The following is a 20999-nucleotide window of genomic DNA, read 5'->3' as shown; positions in this document are numbered from 1 at the left end:
AATGAAGAAATAAAAACTGTTTGTGTGACTCGCAGTGGAGAAAATCTTGCAGAGTCGCATTCTCAAAACCAAATAGCAGAGCAGGTGGATGACACAAGCTGGGGATGTGTCTCTGCTCTCTCCATTTTCTTTTTTTTTTTTTTTGACTAACATCACAGAACAACATGTAGTGGGGATTTGCTCGTTTCAATTAAAACTAAAAATCAAAAGGGCCACAATGGCACAGGAAGAGAGGATTATACGCAGGATCAAAAATGTCACTGTCCAGACTCCAGGCATAGAATTACAGTTTCCTTTGTGTTCATTCAAAGAATTTGTCGCACATAATTTGGCTTCTTCGTGTTTCTCTGATTGATGATTTCCTGTTAAAAATTTTTTTTAAAACCTTCACCTTCCCTGTTGCCTCCTCATCCTATCTTACCTGCTAACGTCAGACAAATGTCGGTATTGATCGTAACCAACACTTTGTTCACTTATTGCCAGTGTTTCATAAAAAATAAACCTACACAGTTAACACAAAATGTTAAGGTCCCTTAAATGTAGAGCACCTTGCAGATTTTCTGTGTCTGTTAACAGATAACCAGGAAGTCTTTTGTACAGGAGTGTACAGACGCATTAACATCTGTACACCAAATGAAAAACGATGCCATGAATATCTTAAGTGAAATTCAAAGCCTGTAAATGCAAATTGAAAACACTCCATACATCCGTCTCTTTTCTCTGATTCCTCTAGCTGCCTGCAGATTTTCAGGAGCGCCTGACCCTGCACTTGGAGGACTCCCCTCTCTGTCACACGTACTCCGACTCTGCCTCTCTCATTGCTAAAGTCCTCGAGAAGCCAGACGAGGCCTGCAGCAGCAGCCAGGCCTCCCGCTCACCCAGCCCTCAAGCCCAGGAGCACACTTTTATCCTGGAACGCCTCGGACCGGGAGAGCGTCTGGGGCTGCGTGCGGCCTATAAATCCGACCTGTACAGCAGCGACACGGCTCTGTACTGCCCAGACGACCGACACCGCGAGCGCAGGCCTAGCATGGACCTCCACGGCCAGAGGAAGCTGCTCTATGGGCCCCAGAACTCCACCGACAGCAACCCAGAGGAGGGCTCGGTAGGGTTGAGGGCCGGGTTCTCGCAGGAGCACTTCGCCAAGTTCCCTCCACCGCTGGGGGCGGGGTCCAGTTCCTACTCCAGCTTCAGCGGAGCGGGGTCTGAAGACAAAGGTAACGGCCCGCCCAGCAGCGCTGCTTCATCCCCGCACCACCACTCCCTCTACATGGAGTGGAGGGATGCAGGGGACTATGAGAGGAAGAGTGACTCATCCTGGGAGAGAGACAGTCCAAGAGCCTTTGCAAACGCTCACCCCTTCCAGCAGACAGAGCTGAGCCACCACCAGAACGGCAGCTCGCCCGTCTACAGCCGCACCATGTCCTCCTGTTTCAGCGAGCCCTACGAGCCGCTCCCGCCCTCCTCATCCCCGAGCGTCGCCTACGGAGACAGTCGTCGAGGCAGCACTTTAGCCCCCGAGGAGGAGGAGCTGATCGGCAGATGGAGGCAGCTAAGCGTCGAGGACTTGAGCGCCCACTCGTACCGCAGCCCAGGTCGAGCTTCACCTTACAGCTTCTCGGAGCAGCACTTCTCAGTCCGGCCGGCAAAGATCCGTCTCGGGCCGCTCTACAGCAGCTTCCAGGAAGGCGCTGACTACTACCACCAAGCAGGGGGGGCGATGGACTCTGAGTGGGTCGCTGCAAGCCCGAGTCCTGAATGCAGCCCAGGTCTGCGGCAGGCTCACAGCCAAGCCCACCTGTACAGAGCGGAGGACAGTCAGGGGTCCGAGCACAGCCTCTACCACTCAGGGTCCAGCTCCAAAGACAGGGAGGGTCCTGTGGCAGCAGGCGGGCAGAGTGTGGATTACGTTGACCCCAGCCCCAACAGCTCCACTGAGTCCCTGGACCAGAGGACCCTGGAAATGGCCGCAGAGCTGCAGCACTACCAGGTGGAGATGCACAGCCTGCCCCCACAGGTGAGCCAGTCCCCACCGCCGGTCCCAGCCCCTCCCCCTCCCCCGTACAACCAAAAATTTGGCTCTTTGGGACTCTCCAGGAAGGACAGCCTGACCAAGGCGCAGCTTTACGGAACTCTTCTGAACTGAAAGGACGTCCAGATCAGGTTTATTCTTTGATAGGAGCTGCACCTTCTGTTAGCACGATCACTTTGATAGAAATGGTTTAAATAGTAGCCGGGGGGGAAAGGGGGGAGGGGGGCTTGGATTATTCAGTATAACTAATATGTAACTTCTGCTGAGTGTTTTAAAAGACTTGATCGGATAGGAATGTTTACACTTAAGTTCCCCGGAGTGAGTTGGCTGTGAAGCCTGTGAAATTTGTAAGAACTTGTATGTATTTCAATTTACAAATGTACAAATATATACTTATAACTAAAAACCAAGTCATATATTTTGTATGTAGCTGCAAACAAGAACTACATCCAAAACAATTCAGTAAAAAAAAAAAAAATTGAACTCTTTGTTAAGCTGGAGCTTGTACATACATTTAAAAGCTGCCAATCCTATATTTGAAAAATCTGAAAGGCGTTGATCGGCGCCCACATGAAGTGCAAAAACAGATTCCCCGTGGTCGTTCTTTTCAATCGGCTGAAACTGTGTTTGCCTTGTGTGGATTTTAATACGAATGTCAAACACCGGAAGAACACAACAACAAACGATTGCTTAAATGAGACATTTATTTTTACCTTCTGTTGAGTGAGTTCCACAGTATCGATGGGTGTGTTTTATCGTTATCTATGGAGCGTTTTGAGATCTGTTTTGAGCAGTCAGTATTATTTTATATTTTTGCTCTTCTATATCGCACGGAGAGGTTTTCCCGACCCCAGTCTACCTCAGATTTGGATGCCCACACCCCACATAAAAGCCACTGTAACCTTGTTTTATTTGACGGCGATGCATGATTCTATATTTTTTGTTGTTTTGTTCGCATAATAAAGCACAAATTACACACATGAGCTTCAAGATTCCCTTTATTATCCAAACCAGACTTCAGCAGCCATGTGGCACACGCCTGCTGAGTCACTACGAAGCCCCACTGTATCACTGTTGTAGATTTAAAAATAGGCCAGTAGAGGAGGAATTTTGGCAACATCAGCAAACCCAAAAAAAGAAGAGAGGAAGTTTATTTGCATGTTCCAAGAAGTCATCAAGAGAATACTACGAGGGAATGTTTGTATTTTTACTTGAAACTAAATAGGAGATTATTCTCAACATAAGGCAACGATTACTACACTCCAGCACTACACGGGGGGGGGGGGTAGTGCTAAAATAAAATAAACACATAAGAATGTAAGTATCTGTGTCCAGATATCTGGGTTTTTTTTTAGCTCCATATATTGCATTGAGGCATCTGGTTAAAACAAAAAAGAAATCAGAACATAAATATGGGACTTTATGGACAATGAATTAATCATTATAGCTATAAGCCAAGAAAAAACAATAGTTTGAGAATGCTGATTGAAGACTATTAAAATGTGCTGTGGACAACAGGAACGCCAGGAATACAAAGGAGAAATCCTGCCTGCATATTATCCCATATGCTCTTTTGAAAAGCGTCTCGAGATAACACCTGTTATGAATTTGGGCTATACAGATAATGATTGATTTATTGATACAATGTGTGGGTTAGGTGCTTTTCTTAGCTTTAAACTGGTGATATGTGGATTGAAGATATTCTGGACTTTTGGTTGGACAAACAGCATCATCTTGGACTTGCCAATCTGAAGTATATTTTCAGTATTGTCTTTAGTTTTTTAGGCTTTGCAGTTGGTTGATTGAGTTTTAACAATTCCACAATTAATTTAGCAGACGATTTGATCAGATTCATTCAATGAAAATGTTTGCAGTTTGGACCTCGGATGGTACAAAACATGTAACAGAACAAAGAGAAGGAACAAAACGAGCATGTTTAAAAAGTGTGCATCGTCTTTTTGACACTATATTTTTGTTCAGGCTCACATATGAGACCCACCGAAAGCTGCCCCGTGACCCACTTTAGGGTCCCGACCCACCAGATGAGAACCGCTGATTGAGCAAGACAAAATTATTCCACCAATGAGCAAGCACTTGGCAACATTTAGCAACTTATAGGCACACAAAAAAGTCCTTTAGACAGGCAGAAACTTTGAGCAAAACCAGAGTCATCGGCAAATCTGTCATATCTTCATCTTTTATAACAGTAAATATGTTTTGGTGAACTTGTGGTTGTGTAATATTGTACTGTTTAATAATAATCTACAGGTTCATCTATATTGAAACAATTGATGGTTGCAGTCCTAAATCTAGTCTATCCTCTACATGGAGCATTTTAACCAAGCAGTCGTTCAGGTGTTCAGTGTTCTTCTTTTCTTCTTATGCATCTAACCTTCACATTTCAATAATCTCCTCGTTCCTCTCCTCCATAACCGAGGTCAGGGGATTTATAAGTCAATTTGAGTCCATCCACAGGAGGGAGCCACTGTGTCTCACTCATCTGTATTGTAAACCTCATTGTTCGGCCTCCACCAGACACACAGCAGAGAGCATTTACACTTCAAACACATCAACAGCAGGGAAACCAGATTAACAGCTACCCCGCTACCCCCCCCCCCCCCCTTCTTCTTCTCTTTAACACTGCATAATACATGCTAAAGTATGCACATTTTTAGCATTCAACTACAAAAGCTGAGCTAGAAATAGAAAGTGCTTTTGGAAAACGCTGTGAAGATTTGCACGGCACAAGCAATAAAGTGACCTCGTAATGGAGGAAAAGCTGCCAACGCATCCGGCTGAGTTTGATGGATGCAATGAGCAGAAGAGATGTCTCCCTTTCATCCTGACGTGTGAATCTCTGTCAGGTCACCAGCAAAAAAGAAATGTGCTGTGTAGGTTTCAGATGCAAAATCACAGGGAAAATTTACTATCGAGCATTATTTCTGTCCACCTTTTTCATCATAGAGGTAGGGGCAGTGTTGGAGGAAGTATTCAGACCCTTCACTTATTTAAGAGTACTGATAACAGTGTGTAAAATACACTCATGACAAGTAACACTCGCAAAGCCTCTCTTCAGTGGGTCACTCGCTAATGTGTGACTGGGAAAAACTTTTGTCAAAAATTCTATGAAGCACTTTTTAAACATTTTTGTTTTTCAATTTTCTGTCATGTTTTGTACCGTCTGAGGTCCGAACTGAACAATGTTTTATTAAACCTGATTGGCTGAAAAATATCAGAAATTTGGTAGAAATTTTCCTGAAGGAGTTGGTGGTGGATCCTGAGGCTGGATCAGTGCAGAACCACTTTATTGTATAATTAGATGATTTTTATTCATTTATAAACTTAACATAAATTCATCAACTAAATGGTTTCTCAAAGAAGAAGTGAGGATTACTTTTACCGTTACTGCTATGATTTTCTTTTGCCAATTCATAACTCCAAACCCTAAAAAAGTACTTAAAGTAGTAAATCTCGACATCTTTGATCTGAACCCTGAAATAATATGCATGGAAAATAACAATTGGTAAGTTTAATTTGAATTTGTTTAATTAGCTCTACAGATTTGTGTGTACAATAATCTTAACCAATAAGAAAGCTAGAGACTTAACGTGGCAAACAAAAGGTGTACACAAAATGTACACTAGTTCTCTCAGACTTTTAACAGAGCAAAGGGACAACACTGAAAAACGTGTCTAGTAATGGAGAAGTACCTCACATTCATACTTGAGAAAAGTACACTGTGATATTTCGACCCTGTGTAAGGAATTAGAGAAACCTGATTTCCCAAGTGGTCTTCTCCCGGGGAAAAAAAAGTCATCCTGGCCATGTATAGAGGTCACCATGTAGTTTTATTTCCCTTTTTACATGAACATGTGTTAATCGGGATTATTATTGTAGTTAAAGTTCATGAAGAGAGAGAGAGAGATTTTCACACAGCAATGCATCTTTGTTTGAACCAGCAATGTACAGGAATTTTAAGAAATCCTAAATGTACACACTCTCTGATTATCACACTGAAATGTACACTCCTGCTCACACACACACTTCATTTAAACACTTCATTGGCACAATATGTTGTTCAATTATCAGCTAAATCCTCAAGGTTGCAGTTGGATACAATCCAAGACAATTACGTGGTCCTGGACAGAGGCGGTTCTGTCCAGGACCAGATAACTCCAAGTCCACAGAGCAGGACTCTGCTCAGTTAGCGAGGCCGACCATCCTCCTGCTGATGTCCCACAGTCTCTTGGCAGCCTGCTCATCTGTGGCTTTATCCATCAGCTGCTCCTCCTCACAGTTAGCGAAACACTTCCCCGACACTCCCTCCACCTCGGGGGAGCAGGCCAGATAGAGCGGCGTCTGGGCCCCATCCAAAGGACTCTTGAAAAAAAGTAGCGAAGCGAGGTAGAAGAGGGGCTTTGCAAGGAGAGGGATTTGAACATGCCTGCCCAGTCTGGTCCTCACAATGCCCGGGGTAAGAGCATTGACCGTGACCCCTGTGCCCTCCAGCTGGCGGGAAAGTTCCAGTGTAAACAGCAGGTTGGCCAGCTTGCTCTGACTGTAGCAGAAGGACTTGTTGTAGTTACGCTCACTGTTCAGGTCATCAAAGTTGATGTGGCCGTATTTGTAAAGCTTTGAGGAAACCACAACGATGCGGCTGGGAGTGGAGGACTTCAGACGGTCCAGCAGGAGGTGAGTGAGGAGGAAGTGGCCCAGGTGATTGACACCTAGCTGCATCTCAAACCCTTCCTCTGTCTTTGTGTAGGGACACTGGTACAGGCCTGCATTGTTGATGAGCACGTCAATCTTGGATTCCTCCTGCAGGGACAGAACAATTTGAACCCTTTAATGACTCGATAATATCAATAAATAACAAACTCACATGAGACTCATACATTTATATAAAATAAAGGGAGCTTTGTTTTATTATTTTTTAAATCTAACACCACTTATTCTCTGAATAAATGTATAAACGGTGATTTAAGGCTGTTAGAAATACATGTGATATATATATACATTAATTGGTCGATATGCACCTGATATGGGCCTATCAACACAGTCACATTGGTATCAGTGCATTGTTATCAATACAAGCCAATGTGAAAACTTATTTGTAACAGCTCCCTCTCAATGGGAAGGTTGGGGGTTCAATCCCCAGCTCCTGCAGCTACATGTGTCCGATGTGTCCCTGGGCAAGACACTTAACCCAAAGTTGCTCCTGCTGCTGGCTGTGTGATTTTTTATGAAGGTGATTATACTGATGGACACTTTACACAGCAACCTCTGCCATCAGTGTGTGAATGAGTGTGAATGGGTGAGTGTGACCTACGGTGTAAAAGCACTTTAAATAGTCTTAAAACTAGAGAAGTGCTATGCAAGCTCAAGTCTATTTACCATAATTCAGAAGTGTACTTGTCTCATAGAACCCATATCTGCCATGCTTTAAGTTTAAACCCATATAAGCCATTTTTGAAGGCATTAACTAACATTATCCCTTTCTTTTAAAAGCCTTAATTAGTTCCCTTTTGGCCAAGTTTTGTTGTTTTATATCCTGAATACAAACACTAGGTCTTATTAAGATGACCAAGTGACACCTAGTGGTTACAAGAAGTAATTAGCAATTACTCTGTCTTACACTTCAGGAAATTCTCTTGAAAACATTCAAAACAGAGATGGCTTCAGCTTTGGACATACAAAACTCACTCTTTTTTTTTGTCAAGACCTCAAATAAGAGGGCATAACCATTTAACAATGTCTGTATGTGACATAGAGACTGTTCACTAAACAGTAGTTTTAGTTTTATGTTTCTCACTAGAAAAGATAAGCACTCATATATTAAGTAGTTATATTAATGTCGTGTACTCTAATGTTGTTCATTTAGTTACTGGACTGAGCCATGGTCGACCAAAACACACCACCGTGTGGTTGGCATGCCGCACTGTCAATGATAAAAAGCCAGCTGTGGTTATAGTGAGTTGAGGGGGGCAGCACAACTTCAGCACCACGGACAGTCCCAGTGAAGCTTATAATAATAATAATAATAATAATATAATATACCTTTATCTGTTTTAATTGGTCATGCCATAACTAGAATTGAATTATTTAGAAGTAGCCTAGTTATTTACTACCATTTATGACTCTGTTCTTGCATATTTACATTTAATCTTCCATATTTAATCTTCCTCTTTAAGACTAGTAATGCTAAGTTAAATCCTGGTTGTATATATTCACATTCTTATTTTTGATATTTTTAGTAATTATTTACTTTGTATTTAATATTATATTATGTTTAGATTTGCTAACATTGTGTTTTTTACTCATATTGTGTGTTTGGATAACCTGCTGCTGTAACGCCACAAATTCCCAGTTTGGGATCAATAAAGTAATTCTATTATATTATATTTAAAAAGTTGAAAACACAGTAAGATGGTAAACTAACTCTCCATGCAGTAATAGTGTTCACTTCACGGTCTGTTCATTCATTTGAACTCACCTCATTAATTTCCTCACAAAATTTCCGTACTGATCTGAGAGAAGCGAGGTCCAGGTGTTTGATGACGACCTCCCCCTGCTCTTGTCCTGCTTGTTTTCTGATGTCCCGGGCCGCCTCTTCGGCGCTCGGCTGGTCCCGACAGGCCATGATAACTCGGGCACGGAGCTTCAGCAGCTCCCCGGCTAAGGCCTTTCCTATCCCGCAGTTAGCCCCGGTCACGATAACCGTCTTTCCTCGCATAGTGTCGGCCGGATAACGGAGCAGTTTCACAGCTGCCTGCCGAGGGAATAACCGGCGCATGAGTAACAATACCCCACCGCCGACAACAGCGGCTACAAGCACCGCAGTGGCCATTAAAAAGCGGGGCCCGTCGACAGGTCAGCAGGTACAGAACTCTCTCGGTGTTACGGTGTATTATGCATCCAAGTTACAAAAGTACCCCGGAAATACTCCTTATACAAATGTGTAAGCCTCACAAACTATTAAGGCTTAAATACTGTACATGTTTATATGAGAAAATATCGACTTTCGTATACCGACAATATATCTGCAATTAATGAGAAACGAATTAAGTCATATACTTCTACGGTCGCAAAGAAGCAAGGCGTAGGCAACGTTAGCTACTTAGCTTTAATACTACTTCCGGGGTATAAATAAAAAAAAGTTATGATAATCAAATTCTTTGCATTCTTAGCTTTACAAAAATGTTAATTATTTATAAAATATCAACACATTTTTATTAATATTTTGTCGAAAATTGTTGGGTTTTTTTTTTTTTTTTTTTTTACAATTCTTTCAAATGTACATCGCCCATTTTCCGTCTACAAGCCTTCAAGAGTTTTATACTGCTTCAACACTGAAGTAAAAAACAGTCGTGTGCTGAAAGTCAGGTTTATGTGGGGAAAAAAAGAAAAAAAAGAAGTACAATAATAAGAGGGCAAATGAAAAAAGGAAGGTACATTATATTAAATTGCAAATCATCATGCTTTAACCACTAGGTGGAGCTGTTTAGTCACAGAAGCATACTGTATAAACAGCACAGCGGCTGGTTGTTTATATTGTGCAAATTGACTAGTCTGTTAAATCCCAATTTTGTTGAGAGGTTGTAGATTAAATGCTACATTAAAATATATGTTGTAAAAACTAAAATAAATAGAGGCTCCAAATATTTCCCCCTCTTTTTGCAGTATAATGAAATTGCTTTTAAGGTACAACCAGGCACACAACTTTCAGCTAATACAACCAATGCAGATGATGCACTCTTGTTTTAAATCCCTCAATGCCTTTGTTTAGGTTGATTAGGTGAGCATGTTTAAAATGGGTAGCCTACAATAGGCCCTATACGCCTATGTAAAATAGTAAGTTTGTTCAAATACATTTGAGCCCTTGTTTGTGCACAGGTGGCTTCACAGAAAAAGGTGACTTAATGTTAAATAATTATGCTCACACTTTCTTCTTTTATTGTAAAACATCTATGATTGGTCTGTGTTAGTTATACAGTCTATGATCCAGCCAGGTTTACACCAGACATGCATTTTCAGCCAGCTATGTGTGACTCATTTTAATAATAAAGTAGGCTACATAATTACTTCGTCATAGAGGTGTATTTGGAGCGCACTCTTCTGTTGCTCCAGGAAGAAACAGACACACTTCATCTTAAGTTTCACTTAGGCACTCAGACTGTGGACAAGTTACTTCACTTCCCCTTAGCTCGCTGTGCTTCCAGTTGCCTAATACCTCCCGTTTGCTTCAGTTCCTGTTACATGATGGCTAAAAGACAGAGTCGGTGAGGAAAATGCTGTGCTGTGTATTATATAGTCAGTCTTCACGGTCATTGTTCAGGCGACAGTAAATCATATATTGTACTTTGATATCTCTCAGCTCTGAATGTATTTCAAAAGGTGATTTCTTTGAGCTCTGGTAGAGGGATAAAAGAGATGCATCTCCTTCTAGCCCCATTCATCATACTGGTTGGGATTTCCTCCATTTGTAAAGGTAAGTAAAATGATTACATTTACTAGCCTTATTTCAGTAGTGGTTTATTTAAATACATATTGTTTGTATTTTAGTAGGTAAGCATGATGATTTAATCTTTTACTGGCTTATAGAGTGAGAAAGAAGTTAGAGAGAAGTGTTGTTAAAATCTCCCGAACACGCGAAAAGATGGAAAACGATTCAATTGACAGTTCAGTCGAGAGTGTCGACCCGATGCCACACCGAGGGGCCACGCGGCCTCGGGTGCAGGGATCTATCGGTAATGATCCTTCCGCAGGTTCACCTACGGAAAACCTTGTTACGACTTTTACTTTTAGAAAATGCTGCTGAGTGTGGGAGTTATGGGAAAAGCTGCTTTTGTTTTCGTTTCATTAGGCTACATAATGGTCACTACTGATGATCTGGTTACTGTATATGGTGTGTCTTGAATTTAGCTTGAAAATTTGCTGGAATACTAAGACATTATTCCTGTTGTCCCATTAAAATATTAAATTATGATTGTATTTAAATTGATCCAAAAGTCACAAACCAGGATTATAAACTTTATGTTTATGTAAACTGCATGAAAAAAAACACCACCATTTAGTTACAAGAATGTATTTTTACTCTCATGGGTTGGTTTGGGAGCAATATTTTATTGTTCAAGGCTTTGAGCTGTTCTTCCAACAACTTTATGATGCTCCAGATTAAACCACATTCAGACATGCATAAATATAACCAATTTAAGAAGGGAACAGCAAAAAGTGTGGGAAAAACTAACCATTCAAACTATGTAAATATTTGTTTCAAACCAGATGTGGAACCACCCTCTAATGTTGAACTGGAATCTTACTGAGTTACAGATTTGTAGTGAGTGTTTGCCGTGTCTCAGCTCCCTCTTCAGTTTTGCTGCTTTTGTTAGAGGCTCATCTTATGATAGCAGAGAACACTTGCCATGGTCAGGTCAAGTGAAGAGGTTACACATATCCAAAGGGAAACAACACCAACACTGCAAAATGTCTAAAGCCAAAGTGTTGTTTTTTTTCCCTGCAGGTGAGCATGAGAGCAGATGCAATGTTGTCCCTACAGATCCGTACATTGAAGTGGGATCCGATATCAAGATCGTGTGCCACACGTGTGTTAATGACAAAATCTACTGGACGCTGCAAAACAGAGAAATTGACGAGACCCTGTCAAATATCATTAACTCCTCGTACACAGTCCTGTCACTGAGGAACTTCACTGAGCACAGTGCCACAGTGGTGTGCCATGAAAAAGCAACAGGGGATATCATTGGTGGTACCACCATCAAGACATACTGTAAGAAATATTTTTAACTGTAAATTGACTTTGAATATGTTGTTGTAGCTCCTTGCAAATAAAAAAAAAAGTATAGAAATTATGAAAACATGGTTACATTTGGTTATAAAGGCCTGGAGAGAGTTTCAAGATATTGGGTAGTGAGAAATGGTCTTATAATTGAAATGTTTTTGAGTTTATAAAAGAAAGATAGAAATAATGACTAACATTTTATTCCCTGTTGTGATATACTAGGTTTAAACATTGACAAATATTGTCTACAATTAATAGGATAGATAACAAAAATTTTCAAATTATGGAATTTGTGCTTGCTTGAACTACGTTTGGAATCCCTCTCTCACATATATTTACCATTTTTACATGGCTGCTGTTTTCCTCTGAAGTCAGGCTCAGGTTGGGAAGCACAGATGCTGTTATAATGCAAATCCCATAACAGAGAGAATCTTAAAAACTATTTTCCAATCACAACTCCCTGATTGATAAACGATTAATCGGACAATGGATAGTGAAAATTTGAAGGGATTGTGGAAAGGTTTCTAGCTAAGAGAAGTACAGTAAGCTAGCTAACAGTTTTGTACTAGATACCTTTACTGTAAGATAGGAACTGCTTGAATGCCAATATTGGCTACTGTGGTGCATTTTTTGGTAACTAGTGAATTATCAAAAATGTAAATTTGAAATATTGTTTTTGCAACCCATTGTCTTTTCCGTTGCTGATGATTCGAAAAAAAAAATATACTGATATGTTAGCCCCCCTCCCATATTTATATCAACCTCAGAGACAGCATTACAACATAATAAAATAATTGAGAAAAAAATATTGGACCTAGCACTTAGCCTTGGGGTACGCCACGGCGAATACCTGTTGCAGCGGACCTTGCATCAGCAAATCCAACATACAAACACTGGCCACTTAAGTAGGACCTCAACCAGTCCAGAATCAAGACTTCTCAACTTCTTTTTACTTTTCTCTTTTTCAGCAAAACCTAGCAAAATCTCCTGCATCCTTGACTATGATAATCAAAATGAGACTGGTGTGCCAGAACTGCTTACATGCAACTGGGAGCATCAGATTAATCCTTCAAAAGAAATATACTACACTGTACTGAGGTGTGTTTATTTTTTTTTTTACTTTTGAGTATAAACTAACTGAGTAATTATCATTTGTACTGTTGATTTAAGTATGTATTAAAAATTCAATGTGTTTTTCTTTTTCAGCTCCTCTTGGCTACACCCTTCCCAGAGTGAAATCTGCCACTCTCAAATAACAACGTGCACATCAGAATATCAAACTATATCTGATAAAATATCCATCTTAGGGAGTTTTAATGTCACTGTGAGAGCTAATTCTTCTGCTTTTGAAGCTTATTCTGAAACTCAAGAATTTACCTCATATCAAATATGTAAGTAAAATAAAGGAAAATGTGTTGAAAAAATATTTTTTTTCTACGTGTTTTAACATCCATTGTTTCTGAAATTCCTTCAGGGAAAATTGTCCGTCCAAAGTTAGATGTAACTACTTGCCCTGATGGTGTTTTGGTTAATTGGACCCAGACGGACAGTTCAGCAGAGTGTCACTGTCAAGTCAAATACAATAAGGTATGTTCCTCTTTGATCTTTTCATTGCAACATTTGGCATTCAAAGTTTTTGGCATTGGAGGCAACTTTGAAAATGTGAAAAGGATATTGAATTAAAAATGTTTTTACCAATCACAAAATGGAAAAGGTCTCCCGCCCCTGAAAAAAAAAAAAAAACACAAAAAAACAAAGTCATGGTTTAAATGAATCTGTCCTCTAACATTTAAATCGAACGTGACTAAATTGGACTATAACACCTTAAAACAGCAATACTGACAATAAACATACACCTAGAATTCACAAGAGTCGGTCTAAAAAGAGAAAACAGGAAATATTAATTGACCAAATTCACGAGGCAGCAATTTTCCTTCATTAGCCAATCAATCTCAGGGTGGGAAGCTTAAATGATGTTATAATGGTGAACTGCTGTGTTCCAGGTTGATAGTATTATAGATTTTGGGTTTTTGACAATCATACTGAATTCAGTTCTTCCAGACCAGATGGAACAGAGGCGACTGAAAAGACAATGAGCTTTAAAATCCAGAGGGAACTATCTTTTTCAGACAAATCTGAATTTCTCAATTGTATTTTAGAACTTGAATTAAATGTAGTGTAGGCTACCATGGGGATTGATTTTGAACAGAGAGGACACAATAGGAAAGTAAAAAGTTGTAAAAACTGGTAGAGCTTTTTTTTGATTCTGCCTTCTTTAATTGCAATTCCCTCGATGGCTTCATTAACACTATTTGTGGCTCTGTTTCAGGTTGTCAATGTAAGAACTCCAGAGGTAAGCACACGTTCTCCCTTAAATTAATCTTTTATCAATGTACGAAGCTTCAGACCTTCTTGACTTCAGTAAGATATGAAATAATGTTTCTAACTGAAAGCTTTCTGTTTTTCCAAGTGGTCGATTGATAAAACTTTAAACTGTTCAGAAAGGGGGAAAATAATCGTTAAAAACTTGGAATCCTGCAGCACCTATACATTTTCAGTCCGCTGTGCTTTAGAAGAGGCGCCCTGGAGCGACTGGAGCCTCGAGAAGAGAGTTCTGACCAAACTAAACAGTAAGACGTCATCCGAATCGATAACACTGAACTACTAAATCACTTATACACCGAAAATGTTCAATATATATGGTTAAAGGAAGCCTGTGCGACATGTTACACATACATACAGCAGAACTCAGGTATATTCTAAGTAAATGTCTCTAATGCTTGAAATGTGCACAGCACCTGTTTGATAAGAGCAAATCCTCTAAACTGCCTATGTTTACAGACTACAGTCTACACTCGTGTCTTGTGAGAACATTTTATTTCACTTTTTTTTTCAAATGAACAACAATGGCTCTCTTCACTCTATGTGAAAAAACATCGATTTTAAGCAAACTCGATTCAGTCTTGGTAAAATCAAGCCAGGTTGTGTCTGCCATTTGTATGCATGAAGTTTTCCAATCTACCAGAAACCAGAATTGGCTTTGCTTCAAAAAAACAAACCAAGATTTCCTTTGTTCGCAAAGACTTTTGCAAAGAAATTGTCATGTTCAGACATCAGTACGGTTCTCTTTGAGAAATTAAATATCAGCTAGAGCTACTAAAAATCTGTCTCACTGACTTTCAGGTTGAGACTCGGAAGTGAATATGTTAAAGTACAGCTAATACAAATTTTAAAGTGAACTCTGTGTGTGACTCATTCAGCATTTTGTCACTCATTAAAATTGTTCCAGAGATTAGATATCATACAACACAAACACATAATAGGGTTACTACAGAGTCAAGGATGAGTCATTTACAATTCCAAGTAAATATTCACATGTGCTAGGACTTGATGAATCATACATAAATAAAAGATAAACCCCAAAACAGCTCATTGCAATGAGCTCAAAATTTAGCTTTCAGTGGTCCTTTTTTTTTTTTTTTTTGCAAATGTTGAGACCCAAAAGTGTTTTGTTAAATGTTATTATATTGCTGTGTGATCATTATTCTGTATATGTATATATATATATGTATATGTGTTTCAGTGTTAATTATTGAAATTATTCTGACTCTTTCAGTGACTGATGTCAAGCTGCGTCTTTGGAGGAACATAGCCGAACCAGAGAAGCACGGGTTGAGAAAAGTTCATACCATGTGGACGGTAATGAATACTTTAGTTGATGCCTTTATTTAGCACATTGGTTAAAAAGAACAACACTTCTTTCAGCTTCCAAACTTGTAATTCAACCTTAAAACCAACATTTCCAGTGAGACAAGCTCCTGATATGATTTATTAACCTCTGCTTCTTCTGTCGACACAGGGGATTCCTTCAACATGCCAGGACACATTTACCTACAGGATCAAGCTGATTCCCTCCAAGCAAAAGGTGACCGGAGTAAATTACACCGAAACTTTATGTGGCAATTCAAGTTGTGATGTTGATGTGAACCAGGACGCACACAGAATCATTCTCACAGTCTCCCATAATGACGCCGTGTTCGCAGAGGACTCTGTTTATGTTCCAGCCGCCAGAGAGAGTAAGTCAATATCGATCTGTAACCGCAATTAATGCATCATAATGCTTCATCTTAATGGAACAGTGCTTCCCAGTGAAGCATGTTGGTGATTTGATGTCAGGCAAATCTTGTCTTTTCGCTTGTTCTCGCTTGGCAGGCCTCCCTCAAGTTACCGACATCCAGACCACAACCCTTGAAGGTGTCATTGAGATCAGCTGGAAGGCTCCGGTTCAGCCTGTCAGTGGTTATATGATCGACTACATCCACAATGGAAATCAGTACTACTGGAAGGAGAGCACAAACACTAATGTAACACTGACTGGTAGGAGAACAGAGAACAGATGTGGACAAAGCTTCTTGAATATTTAGTGTGTTGAGAATAATACATGAAATGAGCCTTTAAAAAGAAACCTCATCATCTCCTCTTAGGCGCTGATTCATGTCCTGCGACTTTACTTGTTCAGATCCATTTGTGTGTTATATCTAATTTCCTCGGCTAATGGGAACACTTTTACAGCCTTACTTTTACAGCCTTACTTTTACAGCCTCTCTGTAATGCATTAGCGAGAGAGATTAGTAATGTTTCGAGGAACTGTGACTCATATCTCACAAATGTTGGATACGCCGCAGCCTGCTCTAACATGTTAAAAAATATGAGTATAACACTATTAATGTCTACAGCCTGCTACAGTAGCAGCTATATCAGGCTCTGCTGAGGCCCAGCTGTGCTTTGAGCTAAACTCTAACACCAATATCAAAATGTCACACGCAAAATGGGACAAACAGCGCAAGATTAAAAGTCAGGAAGTCACCCAAGTTATTACAATTCATTCTGGATTGCACGACATTAATTGCTGTACAAAACCTCATGGCTGCTTATTTTAAATTGTCTTCCAGAAACTTGACTGAAAAATATGTGAGTTTATTCAATTAGACCATGGATGGACCATTGCTCCAAGGCCCAACAAAACATTGTTTATCGCTAAAAAAAAAAAGTCAGCCTCAATTTGGCTCTCAGAGAACTTTAGGGGAACACCACAGTCAGCGGATGTTGCCCTCAGGGGAGAACATGAATGCCAATAAAACATGGCAAGTCGAAAGATTTAATAAGATACTGAAGCCTGGACCAAAGTGGATGACATCGCTCGAACCAAAAGCTACAATTCTGACAAAGCTGAAATATTAAGCAGAACAAGTCTGTCTGTCTCTCGCTCTCGTCCCTCTGGCTCTCTCTTGTTGTGTGAGGTAGTTATTGTGTTATACCAGTGTTTCTGGTGTGGAATTATTAACTTGATCTTTGCATCATTTTTGTATTTGTTTAGTTTTTTGTCAGTTTGACGTGTCTGAATAATTATTAATAATAATAATAATAATAATAATAAGGGATGGTCCTAATGAGGCCAGACACAGAAATATGGATTCATCCCTTCATTAATTCATTCATATATGGCTTTAATGTGTTTTAACAATCAAACTGGACGGCAGGAGCTTTTCATTATAATCTTTGCTACAGACCTGCTGGATAAGACGCCATACAACATAACTGTAACTCCCCTCTTTGATGGCAAGACCGGTCATGGCACACAAGCCCTTCAGATCTGCTCCAGAGTCAGAGGTAAATAAAACACGTTTTTTCTCTTCACAATTGTTAATTATGTTTATTATGCTTTTTTGTGGACATGCGGACATTACACAGACATAACCAAGGTTCAACAGACTACAAAGATAAGTAAATAAAAAAGGATAAAATTAACAAAAGAAGGAAAAGGAAAAAGACGTCTCATATTATTCTCTTGTAGCAGTTTTTTTGATTGATTTATAAATGACTTCATAAAGCTTGGAAAGTCATTTTAATGTCTCGATATACTAATAAAACTCGGTATTTTCCCCCTTGTGGCGTAAGTCAGTTTTTCCATGGCTAAAAAGTTCAAGGGAGACTTTTTTTAACCAATGACCGACTGTTGGCATCTCAGGGATTTCCCAGTTTACAGAAGCGGTCTGATTCTGAAAACATGATCCCTACAGATACAGGGAATGTCACCATCAGCGATGTTCAGGCTTATGACAAAAGTGCTTCTGTGAGCTGGGATGTGAAGACACGGGAGGCTTGCAGCGGGGTTGTTGTCAGATACATCGTCTTCTACAACACACAGCAAGGACTGCAGCTCAGTGAGTACACCTCAGACTGGCTTGATATTTGCAAATCTATTGACGATACTCACGTCCTCTTCTTTGGATGACATTTCTGTCCTGCTCTTCCTCTAGACGTCTCTGTGGATAGAACAAGGCAGTTCGTCTCATTGAAAGATCTGACTCCGGACACTCAATACCACGTCTACGTCCAGGCCATAGCTCTTACTGGGACAACCCAAAGCAGTGAGTGGCTGTTTATGACCAAGAGATTTGGTGAGTAGGCTTCATGTACATGCAAGACATATTTTAACCAACTTTCAAGGAACTGGTAATGCTAAAGCAATCTATATAAGAGTCTGGACAGTTTGCCTGACTAGTGACAGGGTGCAGGTTTAAAAGTCAAGTTTTCATAGAGTTATGGTTGCCATGACGAGATCAAAGTTCCCGGCAGGCAAATATTTCCACCTTCAGTAGCAGAGTTTGGTTAGCTAACACTGCTAACACCTCTAGATGAGCCTCGAGTCAGAGGTGCAATACCGTCATCCATCCGTTTAACAAATCATCCACCATTCACAACCATCAATCTGCAGCATCCATCCACAATAATAACAAGATGAATTAGATCCCAACACTCATGATTACTCACCAGAACAATATCTTCAATTATCCAGACGTGGTTACAAAATGCTCCTGAAGTGTTTCGTCACCGCAAGTTGACCTCAAAACATTCTCTCTTTTCATACCGTTCCAATAAGTGAGATGTTTGCAGTAATTCGATCGTCATGTATTTTGCACTCGAGTAATTTCTGTTAAGCAATCGAAAGCAACATCATTGATTTCTCAACAGACCCGAAGCTCATCACGGCTCTCCTGGTGTGTGGAAGCATCGCTGTGCTTCTGGTGTTATCTCTTGGATTATGCTGCGCTGTTCAGTGAGTTTTTCATCTTTCATTGCATCCAAGTTAATCATGTCAACTTTGATGATATTGTGCTTGCACAGTTCTTTCTTTTTTTTTTCCCCCACACAAATTCTTCTAAAAACAATGTGCCCTTATGATGTAAATAATTTGCCTTTTAGGTGGAAGAAGTTCAAGGAGAAGCCGGTACCAAACCCTGGATTCAGTTCTGTGGCGTTGTGGTCCCCAGCAAATCATCAAGAGGTGAACTCAAGTGGCTGATGGAGTGACATGTTTCAATTCAAGATCATTGTAGGGCAGGGAAGAGAAATAAATAAATATTGCTTTACTCAAGTAAAAGTGTTGAAATTTTAGCTGTTTAGTTTCAATTTGAAAGAGTGTTGAAATAAATGTTTTGCAGTGGTACATACCCATGACCCCCCCCCCCCCCCCCCAAAAAAAGAGTAATTGTTCTAAATGCATTCACGAACATAAAGTTCTGAAGTGATTTGTTTCAATTTGAAAACCTCCCATGCACTTCCAGGTGTTCAAGTCAGGTTGGCCTGAAAGTCATCACACTTTGAATGTATTGTTTTAAAATTGTTCTTTGCATTGTTAGCTTGCTTTAACTATAAGCGCATCCAGAGGTGCAAAAGTCTAAGGATCGATGGTTTCCCTTTGTGTGTGTTTGTCCATAGGGAACATGCCCTGTCGAGCCATTCAATAAACCACACGAAAGCCACTTTGACATAGTTTACCCAGAAGAACTTGAGGGAATGACCACTCCTTCACTACCTCCAGGCTGTAAAAGTAACATAGTCAGGGACCAGACGGAGGAATACACAGTCCCAGATGTAGTTCCGGCACCAGACTTGCAGAACAAAGACCCACGTGAATCTGAAGACATGCTGCATCCATCGTCTCCTGAAGAAGCCACGGCGCTGCTTCTCTCAGAGAGCAACCAGTCCAGCCCGTATCGAAGTCAGAGCTCGAAGGAAGATCCTGCCCAGCGGACCAGTAAACAAAGTAAGCGCGCTGCACTGAACCAGGAAGAAAAGACGACGTCTGCGACTGTTTATGTCACTTTGGACATGTTTGAGCAAGACAACGGACAGTCGACAGAAACGGAAACATAAGACATGGATAAACCACGCAGATTTAAACCGGCAAAAGACTTCCATTAGCAAGTGTTGCATCTTCAGGCTTTTGCACTGTGTAGTGAAATGTTTTTTTTATTTTTATTAAATAAGTTTGTACTGTATGTTTATTCTTTATCATTTAGTGTTACAAACATGTAATACTATGTATGAAAACAGTTAAAGCCAGGGTTGGTGATTTTCGAAAACTAGCATGATTTTGAAAGTAGCATTCCCTCAGTGCTCCATCTGCACCCACCCCCTCCCCTCTGTGCTCCCTCAAAAGCCACGCCCCCTCACTTACATGCACTCTGAGTGTGGGCTAGTGCATGCAAGGGGGTAGAGAACGAGCAGGGAGACAGGGAGGCGTGATTGGTTCATTAAATTGGGACCTCGTGGTTTTTTACCTGCTTACAACTGCGACAGATGACGGATTTTCTTCGTTCCTTTTTCAGAGCACATGAGTTATTAATTTCTGTCAGGACCTAAAGACAATTTCAACCAAAATCTTTAAAAGTGTATCTGGAGAAAATGACCAACCCTGTCTTTAAAAACACTATGTTCATACAACTATGATGTGAACTTGAGTCTTTGCAGAGATGCAGATAGATAACCATATATCACCCAAGCAACACTTGATAATACAATAAAAATACTGATTCAGAACTCATAATTAAAGTTGTCTGAAAAAGTTTAAGCAATGAACGCCAAAAACAAAAATGTACATTTACAGGCGCCAGTGTATCATATATATATGCTAAGGTCTGTGCAGGGATAGCATACTGAGGATTTATGTTTACTCTGCAAATCAGTGAGTGTTGCAGTCGCTGTTATATGTATTATGGCATGTTATTTATTATGATAAGATTCTCATATGTGTCATGTTATTATGTGTCCACTTCTTACTGTATAAACCTGCTTGTGTGACACAAGGAAGCTGTTACTCAT

General features: G+C 40.2%; 3 protein-coding genes across 4 annotated transcripts in view; 2 read left to right on the top strand and 1 right to left on the bottom strand.

The window, feature by feature from the left end:
- si:dkey-174m14.3 (uncharacterized protein LOC563117 homolog) overlaps nt 1-3010 on the top strand; it is a 28481-nt gene extending 25471 nt beyond the window's left edge. For both annotated transcript variants that reach the window (XM_061051802.1, XM_061051801.1), the window contains one exon: nt 734-3010. In XM_061051802.1, the coding sequence (XP_060907785.1) occupies nt 734-2146 (1413 nt within the window). In that variant the 3' untranslated portion in view covers nt 2147-3010. The remainder of the gene's footprint in view (nt 1-733) is intronic.
- Nucleotides 3011-5861: 2851 nt separating this feature from the next.
- Nucleotides 5862-9144, bottom strand: rdh14b (retinol dehydrogenase 14b). The gene is made up of 2 exons (XM_061051800.1): nt 8526-9144; nt 5862-6850 (listed from the first exon to the last, which is right to left on the bottom strand). The coding sequence occupies exons 1-2, from the start codon at nt 8877-8879 to the stop codon at nt 6233-6235; spliced, it is 972 nt and encodes a 323-aa protein (XP_060907783.1). The 5' UTR covers nt 8880-9144; the 3' UTR covers nt 5862-6232.
- A 1067-nt stretch (nt 9145-10211) lies between these two features.
- Nucleotides 10212-20567, top strand: LOC132984814 (interleukin-31 receptor subunit alpha-like). The gene is made up of 16 exons (XM_061051799.1): nt 10212-10520; nt 11553-11819; nt 12800-12929; nt 13038-13222; nt 13306-13418; nt 14161-14184; nt 14302-14461; nt 15448-15530; nt 15691-15907; nt 16044-16208; nt 17400-17501; nt 17912-18055; nt 18152-18292; nt 18867-18951; nt 19098-19179; nt 19614-20567. Exons 1-16 carry the CDS (start codon nt 10463-10465, stop codon nt 20049-20051), a joined length of 2394 nt encoding a protein of 797 aa, XP_060907782.1. The 5' UTR covers nt 10212-10462; the 3' UTR covers nt 20052-20567.
- The last annotated feature ends 432 nt before the right edge of the window (nt 20568-20999 follow it).

This window comes from Labrus mixtus, chromosome 12, assembly GCF_963584025.1.
Source record: "Labrus mixtus chromosome 12, fLabMix1.1, whole genome shotgun sequence".
NCBI classification, from domain to species: Eukaryota; Metazoa; Chordata; class Actinopteri; order Labriformes; family Labridae; genus Labrus; species Labrus mixtus.
This window is presented reverse-complemented; position numbering and strand designations above follow the sequence as displayed.